Below are 18,711 nucleotides of genomic sequence, written 5' to 3' on the forward strand. Positions count from 1 at the left end.
TCTCAGTCATTTGGGCTCCACTTCTCCTCCAACCAAACCACACTAAAATGTCTAAAGGATTTTTCACAACAGGAGCAGTGAGTATTCCCTTCTTTCTAGGAACTGGCAGAATCCCTTCAAACATAGTTAAGGAAAAGAAAGTGGGGGGTGTGCAACAAAATGACCACATTTTATTGGATGTTACTCGTGATGGAAAACAGCGACTTCAAATAGAGCTTTAATTTCAAATAAAGTCATTTTCAAACTCAACTGCTGTCTTGTGGATGAAAGAGGGGTGTCTGTGACAGTTGTATTACAGCCTATATGTAGCTCTAAAGTGTAGCTCTGTGCTGAGTGCATGGATGATTTGTGGTGGTGAGACCCCTCTACTCCAAGGGCCTGCAGAGTTACTGTACTTGCAGAATTCCACCTTAAAAGCAATTGGACGTGTCTGTAACTCAGGGAAGGTTTGCTAAGCAATGACACATTGCATTTGGATCTGGAAACATAACATCTGGAAGCCAAATGTTAGAAACGATATAAAAGGGCCAGCCCAACAAGCCAGTGGGGCATTTCTAAGCCAGAAAAATCCTCAGGATGGACCTTGTCCTTCTCTGGGTATTCCTGCCTTTGGTGTCAGTGGCATGGGGCCAGTATGGTGACTATTACTACGGCCCCTATAACTACGGAGATAACGATGAATGGGTCAATGTATACCGGCAGGGTTTCAACTTCCAGTGCCCGCATGGGCAGGTGATCGTGGCCATCAGGAGTGTCTTCAGCAAGAAGGAAGGCTCCGACAGACTGTGGAACTATGCCTGCATGCCAGCAGCCCAGAGCCTCGGTGAGCCGACAGAGTGCTGGTGGGAAGAGATCAACAGGGCGGGAACTGAATGGTAGGACACTCTGACCCACCCTGGGAGGGCACAGCTCTGATACCCCATTTGGAATGCGGGTGCTCGTACATAGCAATGCCAGTGCATAGCAATGTGATCCTAGCCAGCAGCTTCGCTTCCTGAACGCATTCCTCATGATGCATGCGTGAGGGGTGAGCAGCATCTCCTCTGCCTTCTCTGTAGCATTTTCCTGCTGGAGGGTCTTTGTGATTTACAAATGCTGTGCCATTTGGTCACTCACAACCTCAGCTGCCTGGTGGCTTGGTCTTGCAGCTGTCATTTCAGTGCTGAGAAAACCTTCAGGGAGTGCAGGACAAAGTCACTCTCAAAAGGCCACACAACGAATCAGTGACTAAACTGGGGAACAAATTGTTTAGCTCCTAACTCCGACCTCCTGTTCTTATCACTAGACAAAAATTTCTCTTTATCGCGCTGGCTTTTCTCTTTGTGTTTTTGTTGCTAAGCTTTTTGGCTTAAACCCAGTGAGAGGCAGTTTTCAAGTCATGCTGGTACTACAGGAGCCAAAAATCCACGCTAATGAGTGGTGATGGCATATACATATACGATAATGATCACGGAAGATGATGTTAATTCCTTGGTGCAGTCAGTTTTGGTGCACTAGATGTTAAATTTCCTATTCAGCTTTGAGGCAAAAGTGATCACATTTTGTGGCCGCAATAATTTATGGAAATATGTATGGCATTTCATGTTTAGGCAGCATATACCCAATATTTAATTTTCTGCTGATTTTTTCGTAAAATGTGAAATATACTTCTAGAACATTCCGAATATGGCATCCTTTGAACAAAATGAAATGAATGCAAGGACATTTTCAAATATTTTAAATGGTTTTGCTCCAGAAATTGCAATATAATTTTTCTAGATTTCACATCATATGGGAACAGGTCAACAATAAATGCAAAGCTTCTGCTTTTTAAGTGAGTTAAAATTTTGTCCTTAATTATTCATAGTGTTTCATTCACCACGTGATACATTCCTATGGCTGATGCAACTGCTGAGGACTGACCCCATACTTCACTATGGAATAAGAAAATAAAGGGTGAGGGCTGCAAAACAGGCAGAAAAAAGACCCTGTGATAATACTAGGTGACTTCTTCATTGTTCTTACATTTATGCAATTTCTACTTATTGCACAGTAAATTTGCTTTAGACATTTCTGTTGTTCAAAATAAAATTGTTTTCTTTCCAAAAATCCCTGGCAGCAATTGCTTGAGTTTGCTTCTTACAAACAGGACACTATGTAAGTCTATACAGAACATTTTCTTCTACTGTCTGGGGCCACATTCGTCATCGTGCTCCGTATGCTTAGTGTGCCTAAATCCACAGCATATTATTTACATCTTATTTCTTCTACCTCTTAATAATCTTTTCACTTTGTACTTACATGTTTTCCTCTTGCCTTTCACCCAATCCTATCTTTCTTCCAAATATGTGTCCTGTCCACCCTCTTTAATATTTTTAACTCTGTTTAACTCTCTCTCCTAGCTTCTGGAACTTCATAGGCACTTCTTCCCTAGCTGGCCTTTCCAGTCAATCATCCTTACATCTACTTTTCCGCTCTGTAAAGATTTCTTTCTTCTACCTGTCTAGGAGGTGAAGTGTTTTGGGAACACCTCTTTGCAAAGGTGAACTTGAGATCCTAATTATTTTGGCTATTTCTGTTCATCCTAGCTAGCTGTGTCTGGTTGTACTCCACAGTTTTCTATACTACAGGGCTGAGCTGGTTGCATATTCAGCATTTCATGGAAGGGATTTACTGCATGCAAGAGCATACCTTGCTGTGCCCAGGCACTGCTGCCCAAGAATCCAGTAGGCTTATCCTGGAAGGGGGTCACAGCTGGGCCAGCAGAGAGCCAGCCTGGAGTGTCCAAGGGCAAACTTTAAACTTCAAGTTAATGTGACAACATGGATGTATCTTACAGAGCCTTTGATAATCCTACACCTATTATCTTCATAGTCTTTACATTATTTCTCATAACAGCCTCTTTTTTCTCTCTTCCATAGTCTTCTCAGTGCTCTTTGGAGCTGCTTCAAGCTCTAAAAAGATTCACTCAGTAATCAATTGGGTCTATGAATATGAATCATAATTTCTATCAGTTCCTGTTTGACCACCTCTGTTTCTGTGCTGATCTTCTGATTAACTGATGTGTTGGTGAGCCATACATCATCCTCATGTCAGCTGAGGCAGCATTCTGCTGAACTAGCTTGTCCATTCCAATCCTGGGAGTAAGGACTGTAATATTTCTTCTTCAGCTCTAGTCACAGGGTAGTTTGTCTAACTACACAGATCACAGCCAGGGATATTCAATGATTTCTTCCACCAAAAACCTCAAAGCTGATAAGCTTTTCCCAAAGTTTAAGCTGCATTTCCTCTGCTGTAATTGAGGTTTGGTTTTTTTATTCCTTGCTCTGCCTTCATGCAAAAACACACACAAAAAACCATGACCTGTGATAAATTATGTTTGTGGCATTTCACAGATCAGCATTTCTGACTGCTATGCTATGCACAATAGGGACAAACCCAAGAGAGGTTTCTTTAGAAAAGCCATCAAACCAAGGAAAGCTGTAGAGAGAAAACAGACTGGGAATACAAAGCAGAAAGAGGAAAATAATCTCCAACATGCTGTTTTCTTTGGCCATTAGCATTATGGGGAAAAATGGCAGAAAGGATGTAGAGGGTGTTGGACTGGGAGATCTGGGTATATAGGAGGGCAGGAAAGGATGACTAGCAGAGATGGTTTAGGTAAGTTTGCTTCCTAAACTACTATTAGGTATTACATAAACTTCTAGGACTAAATCCATACCATTTTTCATCCCACAGATATGAAAAAAGGATTCAACAAAGAGAGGGTGATTATGGGGATCCATATTAGGCATCTATCCAATCATCTATGGGTACTTGCACTTCTGAAGAGAGCACGTTCTTTTTTGTTTTGCTGAATAGACACAAGAAACCTGTGAATGTCTTATAAGACTCTCAGGAATATCTGGGAAAGAGATTGGATAAGACGACCAACTTCTTTTCAGCCTTCTCAGCTCCATAAATCTGTGAATGCGTTCTAGTTCAAAGTTCAGTATGCGGACAAAGGCTTTGCTGAATCTGTCCCAACAACTTAGTACTGGCTCTACTGCCTCTACAGGGTAGCTATCTGCAAACCAAGATGCTATTCAGCTGGGAGCAAACCTATTCCTGAATAATTTGGAAATAATCATGTCTTGAGTATGCAAAAGTCCTCAGGACACCCTCTTGTTCTACGTAGTCCTTCTAGTTATTTATTTGCTGTGACCTCACAAGGAACTGTGCCTCTTCAAACTAAATAAAGTGGATGTTTACATTTCAATTTGTACTGGAGGAGATTTGACCTTGGGTAAATATTTCACCAACTAAGAAAATGTAAGGTCTAAGCTGGAGAGGCTGCTTCGTTGCTTCCCTGGATACTACAGAGTTGTCTTGGCAGACCAGACTTCGAATGAAGTATTTAAGAAAAATGATTCTTCTTGGCTAACAGTGAATGTATAAAAGGACAAGGTTGAAACAAACAAACTAAAACTTGCAAGTCAAAGGCAACGTTTCCTTCCAGGAGAAAATGTTTGATTTACACCACATTAGAGAGATGGAACAGTGCTATATCCCCAGCATACTCCCAGTTATCCATAAGGCACAAAATAGAAAAGTTTCCAGCAAAGTGCTATTTAGTGCATGTTTATTGCCTTTTTTCCTTGTTTAGACTTACGAGAAAGTGTTTGGAAGAGACTCTGAAAAAACAGATGTCTAGATTCACCCACCTCATTCCCATTCTTGCTTTTCTTTGCTTTCTCATTCCGTGCACAAACACACAAAGGCAAACACGCAGACCCTTCAAGCAGGCATACAACCCAATTTCCTATAAACCAGGTGCAAAGATAGGCTCATAAGCAAAGGAAGGAAATGTCTGTAGGAGCCTCCTATTCAGACAGGAGGCAGCTCACCCCTTTGTTCTCTATCTCTGACAATCAAGCTGCCTTTTAAAATATTCGCATTTGCGCTATCTATGCAAACATTAATTTCCCTTTAACACTTTATGTTAAAGGGACAATGCTAGAGGCTTTTAGCACATCTGCAGTGGACTGAGTCCAGTGGGATCACTTGCAAAGAAGAGAGGTCTTCAGGTGGACAGGGAGGTCTCACCAATGGCTGTGAGAAAAAGATGAAGAGGGGAGTTATGAACTTGCCTTCCCTCTGTGCAGTGAGGAGAAAGGAAAGCCAGCACCTACCCCTGACTGATTATCTGTCTCTTGTGAGGGAAATAAAAACATAGCAGAAGTTCAGAATGAGGGTTCTTTTGGTACATGGAAGCGAGTGACAGCATGTCTGCCCACCCCACAACAGATAGTAAAGACTACTTTGTAGAAGTGGCTACCGGAGACTGGCACAGGCTAATCAAATCAAGAGAAGTAGTTCCCATAGTCTGATTGTCAGTGTTTCAAGTGTCCTGAGCATGTCCTCAGCCATTTCTCTCTCCCCACTCATCTGTAATAGAAGGATCATTAAATTAGCTTTCATCATGCAACTAACCAAATTATACAGGGAAAGGACAGTCCACAAAAACAACTCAGGACAGCAGGACAGGGCCTCCCCTCCAAACTGTGCCAAAAGTTTTGGAAACTGAAAGTAACAGGTTTTGGTGAAACAACACCAGAGGAAAACAGCGTGCCTAGTATCTTGTTATCAAGTGCCTCCCACACTCTAGTCTCAGTCTTAGAAGCTGTATGAGGTTAGGCCAACTCTCCATGTATGCTCCAGGCGGGATTGCAGAAGAAAGCATGTATTTTTATTGCCATTGCATCAGTATGTCATATCTGACATAATATACAGATCCATTCCTCTCTGATAGGCTCCAGAGAAAGAAATCAATAATAAAAACTTTACAGAAGCCATCTGCTCTACAGCAAAAACAAACAAACAAATAAACAAACAAACAAAGGATTTTTAGAAGTATGCAGAACGACATTCTTAGGTTACCCTATTATAAGGAACAAACTGCCCTTTATGCAACACAACCAGGTGTCTACTGTGCTGTGTGTCAGACTGCATTTTCCCAGAGAGAGACTCAACATGGATGGGCTCAGAAGTATTGCTGCAGCTCGACAGATTTGCTCCTCTACGTGTCCCCATCCTCAGGGATAGGACATTACTTGGGCTAATTTCTAATGTATCTGAAGGACAGAGGATCTCAGGTAAAGGTTTACAGCACAGCACTAGATGAGGCATAACACACTGGGACACAGTTTAGCAAAGAACAAAAACAAGATGCAGATATAATCAGGAAGTGTTACCACAATTGGCACTTCAGTTTAACACAACACTGCTGCAAGCAAGATTTGTCTCCAGGTTATTGAGTTGAGTCAAGGATCCACACACTGGCTATCAACACGTGCAAATCCTGTGGGATGGTTTAAGCAGATCTGTAGGGTGAAACAGTTTGTGCACAGGACCCAAAATTCGTACGTGCATTTTGAGTAGGTTTGCTTCAGAACAGATCTAGTCTGGCCCCATGTACATATGCAACCATGAAAGCTTTTGAATAAATCTGCTAGTTAAATTTCATCTGCAGCAAATTCAATTTAAATGCTCCAAGATCTTTATACAATGGCAACCAAGCAATGGTAAGCAGGGATGACTGGGAGACTTATTTTGGAAGTGCAGTCCCAATGTGAACTAAACTGCTAACAGACACATTCTTTGGTTGCTTGCCATGACAAAACCGTACAACATTAATTATTGGCCACTTCAGAAAAAGATGTGGTGTGTGAGAGGCTTTTCACAGCAGTTGCAGCAGGCAGTGAGTGGGAAGTCTCAGCTACCACATCCATACCTGTTACTACACAGAATGCCCTCCAAAAATAAGGCTTTATAGTTTATTTACTCTCCACAGAAAACCCTGCAGCCACTTCCAGTGAATGGGGGAAGGGAAGGGCAACATCCCATTCAACAGCACCTGACATCTCCCCACCAATCTGCCCACTCCTTCATCTACCAGCCAGCTCACCTCCTCTTCCACCACTACCAGATCCAAAAGGCAACTCTTCATGCAATCCAATTTGAGCCAACTAGAAAAATAAACCCATTCATTGCCAAGTTTCATCCCACACAGTTCCAGTTGGTTTCTCATGCTTCTCTGCATTCAGTTTCCAAAAGGTATCTTCCTCTCTTCTTAGGAGTGTCAGGACTTTGAGAGTACAAAGAACCCAGCAACATTTCCAAATTATCCTGTATAACAAGAAGTGCCAAATAGTGGGTCTGGTGAAAAAGGCCATTTTTTGACTTGGTCATAAATCAAAGGATCTGAATCACTGTTTCTGATTCACTTCAGGAGTTTGAGGATTTATTGTGACACAAGTAGTGAGGTTGATACAGAAGAAAGAAATCTTCACAGATTAAGACTTGTTTTCAGGTTAGTATGTAGAGTATCTGACTAACGAGGTATGTGAGGAGAAGGTTGATTGGTTGTTTCACTTGAAGCATTACTTTTGGATTGTAGGAAAGAGGCCAAATGGGGAAAGGAAGGAAGGAGAAGAAGAGATGTTACACAAACTCACAAATAAGCATTCCATTTTCTGAGAGCATTTCTTAATTTTTGGATGATTTTGACTTGAAAATTAGGAAGATGAAAGAAAAATCATCTTGCATTGTCTCAAAGCCAAAGAAAAGTACTTCAATTTCACCATTATCTTTATCTCTCTGAACCAAATATTGAGCTTGAAAAAAAGATTGCAGGATTTTATGTATACGCGACAGAAGTAGAGAGGGAGAAATGAACTTGAGCTTAAAAGATCACTTCAAATGTTCCTTTGAATGTTTTTAAAATACAATAGCAATGTAATTACAAGGAATGAATTATTCCCAAATACACTCTGCATCAAAGAAACCAATTTTTAAGAAGGCTACAAATGTATGTATATATATTCTTAACAAAAAGCTGTTCATTAGAAGACAGATTCATGATCAAAAACAAACCAATCTTCCTGGTGCTGGGTGTCCAAATGTGTATGTATGTAAATCAGGTAGTGTTATATTAGCTAGATTTTTAAAATTCTCCTACAGAAAGAAGAGTTTATCTGTGATATCTTTCTGGAAAAAAAAAAAAAAGTATTTCTGTAAAAGTTGGAGTATATTACTAGAGGTGTCAAAAAACAAAAAAAAAACCAACACAAACAAAGCAGCTGTAGGGAGAGACCAAGAAAGAGAATACGACTTTCCAGATTGAATGCAAGCAGGTGGGGAGATATAGAAGGAAAAAGAAGAATATACTACGAAGACAAGCGTGAGCAAGAATAATGGATTTTGATCACTGAAAATGGGAAATTGCAGAGCAATGCCAAGCCTCATAGAAGAAATGCCAAAAGAAATGGGGAAAAAAATACTCCCACTATTGCACCTCTGAACAAGAGCTGGAAAATCTCCGAGGGACACAAGGAATTGAACAGGGGAAATGCCTGTAAATGGGAAGGGGAGAAGCAGAAGAAAATGAAGGGATGTAAGTTTGGTCCTACTTCACAGATTAATGCAGAAAACTGCTCATTTTGCAACAGATACAACCATTTCCCTATATTTCTGTGCATCAACTTTCCTTCTATCACAATAACACCAATCATCTGAAACTATCCAGTATGTTTACACAGAACCTTAGCCATATGTTCCCATGGCCTAGGTGCCAAAAAAACAGAACAACTTCCTACCAAAGTCCTGATGAAATCCTCTGAGAGCGAGCCAAACCACTTTACTTGGTGTGATACCATAGCAACTCAGAGTCCCCATCACTACTTCACTGCTGAGGTCTTCAGAAGAGCCTCAGAAAGCACAGCACATATGTGTGGTCCCAGCAATTTGTGAGATGCGGGGAAACAAACAAATGTAAATAATATTGCCAGAACAATGCAACAGCATGGAAGGACATACTGAAAAGACCCGTGGTTCAAAGGTGGGAGCTAAAAGAGAGGAACTGGACTGGATGACCTTAGAGATCCTATCCAACCTTGGGGATTCTATGATTGTACAAATTCATCTATGTGCTGTCTAAGCTTATCTGTTTTTCAGCTTTTGCATTCAAGACCTTGAGACTCGAGTTTTGCAAACATTACCACCTGTGAGAAAGGAAATGGAACAAACTGAATTCAAATAATTTTCTCCAACAGGGAAGCAATGAGGATAAGAGCGTCCTTGAGAAAATGAATGCTCAACATCTGAGCTAATAAGCTGTCTGCTTTCATGCTCTCCTTGTCTTTAAAAAAAAAAAAAAGTGAGCTATTCAAACTATGGTTATCACTTCAACTACCTCGGGTATCAGTGTCCATGTACTTGCAGGATGAGCAGAAAGAGAGGTGTGTTTTTGAAAATCATGCATATTCTCCTTGAAGATACTGATTTACTTATATGACAGATTTCCTGAGTACACAGAAAACATTAAGAAATAGATTAAAAAAAAAATAATCCCATTACAAAAAATGTTAGTCTTATAATTTCATAAGGCATGGCTTTCAATTTTCCTCTTGTGATTATTATTAATTCATCATTTCATTTCAAGCCTGCAATGTTTTGCAGTCATTGCCTTCTCCTTGAAAAAAAATGATTGAGAAACGAAAGAAAAGAAAGTGCTGATCTGCTCATATAAAAGATCTTCTAAGGATTCTTTCTGTAGAGAAGCAGTTGAGAAAATGACCACAGTGAACTCCAAATGCTCAAATACCAACAGCTAATGGACTACTTTGAAGTACATCTCATGATTTGTAAATGATTGAGAATGACAACAGCAGAACAATTTCTTGCCTCATTTACATATTGGAATGATTAAATACATAAATACATAAAAACTGTTTTAAGTGCAATGTAATTGCTAAGACATTATTTATTAACTACTGGTGCTTTATTACACAATGGTAACTAAACATACAGCAAAGCCCTCAGCTCCTAACCTGAACCAAAAAAGCTGTTTTCGGAAGTGCTTAAAACTATCAACGAATGTGAGACAATGCTTCCTTATGTGTTCCTTTCTTGCTCCTCTTTCTTAGGTACCAGACCTGCTCAAACAATGGGTTGGTGGCTGGTTTCCAGAGTCAGTATTTTCCATCTGTGCTTGACCGTGAATGGCAATTTTACTGCTGCCGCTACAGCCGGAGGTGCCCATATTCGTGCTGGTAAGTTCAAGCAGAAACCAAACCTATTAACCCCCTTCCTCAGCAGTTCCTGGAAGTGTCATTGGCCACTAATCCCATCTACATACTTCCTTAAGAAAAACTGAACTGCATTTTACGGAGCTAAATAATCCATTTCCAGTCTGACCACAGGCTTCTTGGGGATGTATGACTAAGGGAAATGAATGAGAGCACTGTACAGTAGAATGCAGTAGTTAGCCCTAAATGAACAGGTCTCAGTATCAGCAGCAGCCTAGCTACACTGGAAACTATGAGAGGAGTCTCCAAAGTGAAACTGCATTTCAAAAGTCATACAGCTCCTGCTTCCTGATCCAGTAATTTCACAGGAGCAGGAGCATTTCTATGCCATGCTATTCTTCTGTAATGACTGACTATAGTGAACTTCTTTTCAGCTACCACAGAAAAAAAAATCCTCTGGCACATAGCTTTGGATTTTTGAATTTTTGTAGCATACAAATTGTTCCCTCTGTCAATGCTGTTGGAAGCCCAAAGTCAAAACTGATCTTGATCATAGTCAAAACCTAATGAAAAGGTGGCCTCACCTCAACAACAAATCACAACTGGTGCAGATAATCTCACAGAGACTAAGGAAAAATATGCTTTTTAAGTGGAGCTTCCCTCTGGCCCCAAGTGTGGTTCCTCTAAACTGAGGGGGATGCACAATAGCAGACTGCATAGAGAAAGCTCACATTGCTCCTGTCTATTCTATGTAAAAGAACTCCTAATTTTAGGCTCCAGGGCTATTAATCCAGCTATTCTTACTGATACAAATAACAAACCTTCTGAATTAAAAAAAAAAAAAAAAAAAAATTAAAAGAAAAATAATAATAATAATAAAAAAACTAAAAAGAAGAGAAAAAATCCATGCTTGAATCTTTGCTTCTAGAACTCAGCTTTGAAGTGTATTTCCCATTGAGATGTGCACAAACTGTTTACATGCCCGCTGGTCTTTCTTTGTCTGGCTGGCTACTGGCCAAAATCAACAGCAGTGCCTTGCTTTGCAGACTTCATTCTTGCAGAGGAGGAAAATAGATGTTTTTTATTTATTTATTATTTTTAAGGATTTTAAATCACAGGAACTCTATAAAAGCCTTTGAACTTTCTTCTGCCTGCTCTCCAGTTTACCCTGCCTACGGATGTTCTCCACCTCTGGATTTATTTACACAACTGCCCACACTCTTCCCTCCAAGGAAAATTAATTTTTAAGCACTTCTTCCAAACTCTCTTACTCCCCTAATATTGCCTATATTTTCAGTGAAACAATAGAAATCCTCTCTGGCTTCTTTAATTGTTGTTGACAGTTCTGTACACATTGTCTTGACAACTTGGAACAGCTTTGTCTTGCAAATTGTCATCCAGAGCAGTGCAAGCCCAAATATAAATGTTTGGGGTTACTGATGTCTCACATTTCCATCCCAGCTGCACACAGACTCCTATACTGCCCAGTGACAGCACTTCATTTCTTGCACTTGGAAAAGAGTGCCTTACACAATTTGCAGCTACAGTCTTTCTATGCAGACAAAGGCAGCATTTCAAAAGCAGGTGAAGTGTTTCTGCCCCTAAGAAGGGAAGAAGTCCCACATGCTCACATTTCTCAGAGTGGAAAGCTGAATATCAGTTTAAAATCTCTGAGAAGGTTTTCACAAATCTTCACCTGATGTGTGAAAAGCTTTTGGGGTGTACTGTGTTATCATGGGTTCGTTGTAGAATTATTTGGCACCAGGTATTGCCAGCCTTGCTCACTCTGTGTGGGCCCAGTTTGTTCTGCTCAAGCCACTGGTCTGTCTTGCCACTTTCATATCCCCTCTCACTCTGAACGGTCTGCTGCACAGTGTCTTCTACTTAAGAGTCACATTTGAAGTTACTCTTTTGAAGTTTGCATATGGCACCAGATTGGAGAGAAAAGCTGACACATTAGAGGGTGAGCATTTAGAGGGACCTGTGCAAGCTGAAGGAAGGGGCTGGCATTATTATGAAATTCAACAAATCTTGCTTATGGGAAAGAAAAGCCAATAGTAACAATACAGAGTAGGGACTGACTGTTTGGAAGCTGCCTTGCTTTGGAGGACAGCAAGCTGCACAGCAGCCAGCAATGGGCCCTGGCAGCTGGGAAGATCAGCAGCACCCTGGGCTGCATTAACTGCAGGGCAGCCAGCAGTTCAAGGGAAGTGATTGTCCTACTCCAGTCAGCACTCATTAGACCACATCTGGATACTGCATCCAGTTTTGTGGATACCTCCTGATGCAAGAAAAATGTCAATCAGTTAGAAAAAGTCCTGCATAGGGGCAACAAAATAGCTAAGAGATAGAGCACTAAACCTCTGTGAGGAAAGAAGGCTTGTGAAGCTGCAGTGAGCCTGAAGTGCAGCCTCCAGTAAGTACACACTGTTAAGAGGATGGAGTTGGGCCTTTCACAGTTATCCAGAGTGGGAGGACAAGACATAACTTGAAACAAGGGAGATGTAGCCTGGATATAAGGAAAATATTTTCCTCTATGAGGACAGTGAAGCAGAGGAATGGGTTGTTTGCTGGGGATGTGCAAGCTCCATCCTTGGAAGTTTTCAAGACCAGTCTGGATAAAGTCTGGAGCAGCCTGGTCTGATCTCAGGGCTAACCCATCTTTGGGCAGATGCTGTACCAAATACCTCCTGAGGTCTCTTTCTGCCAGAGTTATCCTGTAATCCCAAACAGGAGGAGTCCACTGGTGGACTTACATCATGCAGCAAAACTATCCCTCTTCTTCAAAAGTGGTCTCCTACTCATTGTATGCTAGGAACAATACCTTTCCTGTTTTATTTCCTTTACTCTGCCCCACCAGTATCTTGGGAGTGACAGTTGTTATGCTAGAATATAAGCAACATGAACTGCAATGCGGTACCATGAAACCCCATGCCCTGGAACTGCCTCTGCTACAGATGTGACTTGTCTGAACAGCTAAACAACTGTGTATAGCAACCAAACTTCCCATTTGCTAAGCTCAGGGGCTCTCACTCAAAAATCCACTTCCAATGGCATTTCCAAGTTATTGTTAAAAACCCTCACTTACACATCACACTTCTAGCCTGTATCTTGCACTCTGTTTAAGAAACATTTACTACAGAGACTATGTTTTTCAGGCAATCCATAAAGCAGTTCTAGCCAACCACAGATAGTACCTCAAAACGTATACACATATAAAACACAGTAAAAATATGCATGTGCATAGTGCATTATATATAACAGTTTCTACCCAAGCCTATAATTATATTTATTATTTTCCAGAAACTAGTTGTCAAAAAAAAAAAAAAAAAAAAAAACAAACAGCTGTGGAGAAACAGCTAATCAAGTCTTGCTGACTCCTACTTCTTGGTGGAAGCAGATTAATTACAAGCAAAGCTTCTATCAGTACAGAACTATGTGGAAAGTATGTAATGACTCTGGTACCTCATGGATCATGTGTGATGCATAGGAAAATCCATATTAAAAAAAAAATAATAATAACCCACACAGCATAATTTCTTAGGAGCCTTGAATTTTAACTTGCAATGAATCCCCCATTGTGAAACCAGCTACAGGCAGAAAAACATATCATAGGAAAACTGAAATACTGAGATATAACAAAACTCCTTGCTTTAAATTAGTTCTCACCTTGGTATTTGATCTCTTCTTCTTCCAGCTCTCTCCTTACATGTTTCTTTGGCAAATATACATAAGCGGTAGTACAGCTGATCCTTATGTATGGCTTCTCTTGGCTCTTCTTCAGGACTATTTGTCCTTAAATGAGCTGTTCTCTCCAATGAAAAAGACAGAGTTTCCCCATGAATATGAGCCATACAAATGGTTTGTTAGAATTTGATCCACTTTTTACAGCTGGAATCTTCTTTGTGTCTTAAGTCCCACTGACATTTATTGAAATAATACTTTATGATTCCATCTTGCAGACTGAAATGCACTTTAACAGTTTCCTTAGTTTACTTGGTAGCATCTATACCTCTATACTTAATAGCCCAGCACATCTGTTTCACAGTTCATCTTCTCACTATTAATTCCCAGTTTACCTGCATAGTAAGCACATACTGCAAATAAATATACTAGTTTTGTAGTTTTGCACTTGCTATTTTATTTTTTTTTCTACAACTACTTTCTTTCCTTCCTCACCGTGCTAAGCCTTGCAATGGATTCTGCACATTTTTACCATACTGAAAATAATCAACATTCCCCACAGGAGGCAGAAAAGGTCCAATTATTTTACCTGTCTGGGGAATTTTACCACAGTAAAATAAATTGTATGCTTATTGAGACCACAAAGGAAGCAAATCCATTGCAGATACAGAGACAACATTATTAAATGGTCCCACTAGACCTCAGATTTTTCTCTTTGCCAGGAAATTGAAAGCTTGACTCCATACTCTCAAAAGAAAACACATGTCACAGAAAAGCCCCAAGTCTGCACAGATTGTTTATGACTGTTTTCCCTCTCCAAACAATCAGCAGCCCATGTGCCAGAAGGTCTGTCTGGAGCTGCGGCTGCTCTCTGTCACAGTGACGTTGTCCAGGCAAACAATTACATTTTCCAAGAGCTATGAGGATTAAAGAACTTATTTGTTTTCTTGACTCAACCAGCTCCCAAAGCCATTTTCAAACTGATAAGATCCTAAGCAGGCTTACCAACACCAAAGATATAAACTAGGAGGTGAAGTCAGAATACACGTGACAGAAAATTATGCCTCTGGACAACTCAGTTCCCCTCCACTCCTTTTTACTGACTTTATTGTCATCCCAGCAAATACAACCTTCCAGTTCAATCTCCAATGACACCTTCCACAGGTATCACAGCAGAAGCTGGTTAATGCTTTTCAAACACGTTTTTCTTGAGAAATGGGCAGAAGGTGCCCTGAGCATTAGTTTCTGTGGACCTCCAAGAACCGTGGTACCACTGTACTGGCCTCAAGGCTCCTCACTCCTCTGAGAATATACGGTTTTCACCACAACAGAGTGAAACAAAAAGTCAGTAACATGCCTAAGTAAAGCAACGATTTCAGAGCATGTCCTGAGAAGCACTGGAGTCTGAAATGAATCCAGAAATGAACATGACATGGCTGTGAGAAAACTGCTCATCTCTAGAGCAATTCCAGGACACGTCTACTTCCCTGGCAGCCCAACAATATGGACTCTATACAGGACACACCAACGAGGATTTCTGTAGACAGTTTCTCAAGACCTTCTCTGACTTTTCAGCACAGCACGCTTTTTAAAAGGGGATGCCTGCTGTCCTCCAGCTGGAGGAAAAATTGAGATTGACTGAAGAGGTATATAATTCCTATGTCACTGAATGTGGAATGCTGGCTCATGCTCCTTGAAACAATTCTTCTTGGGGAAAACAATTTTCTTGAACCACATCTAAGTAACATCTGAAAAAGTATGGTTATTCATGGGACACTCCTTGTCCTCAAAGGTCAGAAAGTTAATGTTAAAGATTGTGCTTCCCTATTGAAATGAAAGAGCTCCTTCTTTTGGCTGTAACTTTGTTGGGAGAGTTCAGCAAGGAAGAGGAAAAAGAGGGTTAAAGAGCAGTCATTCATCTTGTTAGTACTGTAGTTGCACAAGAAGAGAAAAGGACAGTGCACTCCCTAACAATGTACTTACTAGCAGAGAATAACTATATTCAACAGCTGGAGCAGGAAACCATGAGCTCTACCACTGACTGTCTTTGATATTTTAAGAGACTCATTTCTTTTGTCCAATTCATATCTGAAGGCAAGGCATGTCCACAGTTCCACTTGCTTCCGTAAAGGGAGGCACATACAACAGTACAGAGGCCTCTGTGTGACTAGATCTTCTTATCAGCAAAAAACAGACTCATGATAAGTATCTCTGAAGTCAGTCGTTAAAAGAGTGCTAAGGATCACTTTATCTTTGTACAAAACATTCTTCTCAGTGCTAACTGAATACCCCTGTTTTCTATTAATCCCTAACACAGTAATTCTTCACCATGGAAAATAAACAACATTACTACTTTCAGACTGAAGTAATAACAACAGTAATCCCGTAACAGATCCTGCCTTTATTTTTCTGTGTTCCCCCCTGCTTTAAGCAGGATTTACAGGATTATAGTAAAGTATATCAAAAGTATATCAGAAAAACTTGGGTATGGGTGTGGCGTGTGCAAACCAGTCTAAAGAGATACCAACCTGTACCAACACTTCCCTGACAGGTTTTCTAGCCTTTCCCCATTCATACGTTGCATCACTTACGTCCCTTCACAGAAGCTTTTATTTCCCAGCTTTTAATGTAGAACTTCTGTTTTATGCTCTCAACAGTGCCATAACTTCTTCAAGTGTCTTGCATTAAAACATCTTACAATGAATACTATTGAAGTGGATTTGCAAAGCAGAATCATAGAATGGTTTGAATTGGAAGGGACCTTTAAGATCACATAGTTCCAACCCCCTGCTATAGGCAGGGATACCTCCCTGCACACCAGGTTGCTCAGAGCCCCATCCTGCCTGGCCTTGAATGCCTCCAGGGAGGGGCATTTCACAGCCTCTCCGGGCAACCTGTTTCAGTGCCTCACCACCCGCACAGTAAAGAATTTCTTCCTAATATCTAGACTAAATCTGCACTCTTGCAGTTTAAAGCCATTGCCCCTCAGCCTGTTGTCCTAACACTCCTGACCTGTCAGAGCCATGGTCATGGAAAAGCAAAATTCCTTTTTTTTTTCTCCTGTACCAATTCTTGCAAATGGATGATATAGATTGAAAATAAACTTCTTGCTAAAAGTGATTGTTTGTTCCCCTACAATTCCCTCCCCAAACTTCAGACCTTTTGTGCATATCTGGTTTTGGGAAACAATCTCATTGACTTCAATTTGCAAGCTTCTGCACTGGTCCTCTTGTTCTGGGGGGTTTGCTTGGCACCAAACTAACACTAACACAACACAGGTCTTCTCACAGCTGCTTTGCAAGTCTCTATCCTAGTGTTTTCCTTCACATACCCACTAAGACACCAGAAGCACCACCATTTGGTCATAGAGGCCTCAGATCAACCCAGACATCAGTAGCAGCTTTGTCTCAGCACCTGGCAGTTCTCAGGCTACTTTATGTTTCCTTAGTCCTTTTTTGTTTGTTTGTTTGTTTTGCTAGGAGATAGTTAGAAGTGGTTAGAGGGCCCTAATGTAGGCTGCTGATAATTGTTCACAAAAATGCCTGGTCCTTGTTTTTCAAGACTTCTTTGGCAGACAAAGCCTCCCAAAGGGGGAAAAAGTACCTCTTCCTTGATTCTTGAATCCTCTCATGTATAAACCATAAATTGCCGTGTGTGACTCACAAATGCTACTATGTTTGTGAACTAATTCTCCCTTTCAAGACAAGGAAACCAACTATAAAATATACCTATGCATTAAAAACTAGATTATGATCTCTCAGGGGAGATAAATTTTGTGAGATTTCAAAAAGAGACACAGACCTGTTGGAGCACATCCAGAGGAGGGTCACAAAAATAATCCAAGGGATGGAACACCTCTCCTAGAAAGATAGGTTGAGAGAGCTGAGGCTGCTCAGACTGGAGGAGGCTCCGATGTGACCTGATAGCAGCCTTTCAGTATCTAAAAGGGAGCTACAGAAAAGGGACAGACGTTTTAGCAGGATCTGCGGTGACAGAATGAGGAGAAATGGTTTCAAGCTTAAAGAGGGTAGATTTAGGTTGGATATAAAGAAAAAGTCTATTACAGTGAGGCTGCTGAGGCACTGGTACAGATGTGCTGGATGCCCTGGAGACTTTCAAAGCGAGCCTGAATCAGGTCCTGGGCAACTTGACCTAGCTGTGGATGTTCCTGTTCATTGCAGGGGAGTTGGACTAGATGACCTTTAAAGATCCCTTCCAACTCAAAGGATTCTATGATTCTGTGAAAAACGGGGAAAATAGAGAAGGGCTGGATTACTCAGCAGAGCCCTGCTGTGTGGATAACGAATTGCATTTTCCCTCCAAAGGATACTGCACTATCCAGATGACCTTGAGTTACCCTGGTTTAAGGGAATAATTCCATAAATTAGTACAGAAAACATCAAAGTCAAAAGGATCAGACAAACCACACAGACACAAGTGAAGTTGAATTTTGCTTTCATAGCACTAATTTTTCCCTCCAGAATTAATGGAGTTAGTAGGCATCTGTCCATGTAACAAGAAAATCTTCAGAAAAGTTCAAGTTATCTTATTATTATTTTGTAATTGCAAACTTACTTTTTGAATTTATCTTAGTAGAGTTGCCATGAGTGGTTCAAGAGAGGTGTGGAACTGTTAGCATAGAGCAAGAGGGAAAAGGTAATAGGAAGAAAGAAAAGAGAGGAAAGCCCCCCTACTGTACCCATTTACTTCTGAATAACACTGACTGCTTCTGTAAAAGGTTTGTAAGACACTTCACAGTAATTCACCAGTTTCTCATCAGATTTACTTTTCAAATGGAAATATCATTAAACAAGTTAAAAGGACTGACTCTCAGATATTAATTTCTGCCTCTGAGTAGAGCTGAAGCAGCTTTTTAACCTTGTGTTTTTCAGAGTCTGGTCTGTCTAGCACATACTGCTGGTCAAGATTACAGAACATTTTCCTTTCTGAATGCCAAACAGATGTTATGAAACACATTTGG

The 18,711-nt window shown here is 40.6% G+C and overlaps 1 protein-coding gene and 1 long non-coding RNA gene across 3 annotated transcripts in view; one reads left to right on the forward strand and one right to left on the reverse strand.

The window, feature by feature from the left end:
* Positions 1-493: 493 nt before the first annotated feature.
* The window catches only part of DPT (dermatopontin), a 28,829-nt gene continuing 10,611 nt past the window's right edge, over positions 494-18,711 (forward strand). Inside the window, exons 1-2 of one of the 2 annotated variants that reach the window (XM_090151130.1) lie at positions 494-875; positions 9,945-10,070. In XM_090151130.1, the coding sequence (XP_090007256.1) occupies positions 577-875; positions 9,945-10,070 (425 nt within the window). In that variant the 5' untranslated portion in view covers positions 494-576. The remainder of the gene's footprint in view (positions 876-9,944; positions 10,071-18,711) is intronic. The other variant, XM_031613031.2, reaches the window with a different exon arrangement.
* Positions 13,380-18,711, reverse strand: part of LOC149919814 (uncharacterized) — a 97,316-nt gene continuing 91,984 nt past the window's right edge. The window contains exon 5 of the long non-coding RNA XR_016471483.1: positions 13,380-13,851. This is a non-coding gene — a long non-coding RNA (uncharacterized LOC149919814). The remainder of the gene's footprint in view (positions 13,852-18,711) is intronic.

This window comes from Phasianus colchicus, chromosome 1 (genome assembly GCF_987193195.1).
Source record: "Phasianus colchicus chromosome 1, bPhaCol1.hap1.1, whole genome shotgun sequence".
In the NCBI taxonomy this organism is placed as follows: Eukaryota; Metazoa; Chordata; class Aves; order Galliformes; family Phasianidae; genus Phasianus; species Phasianus colchicus.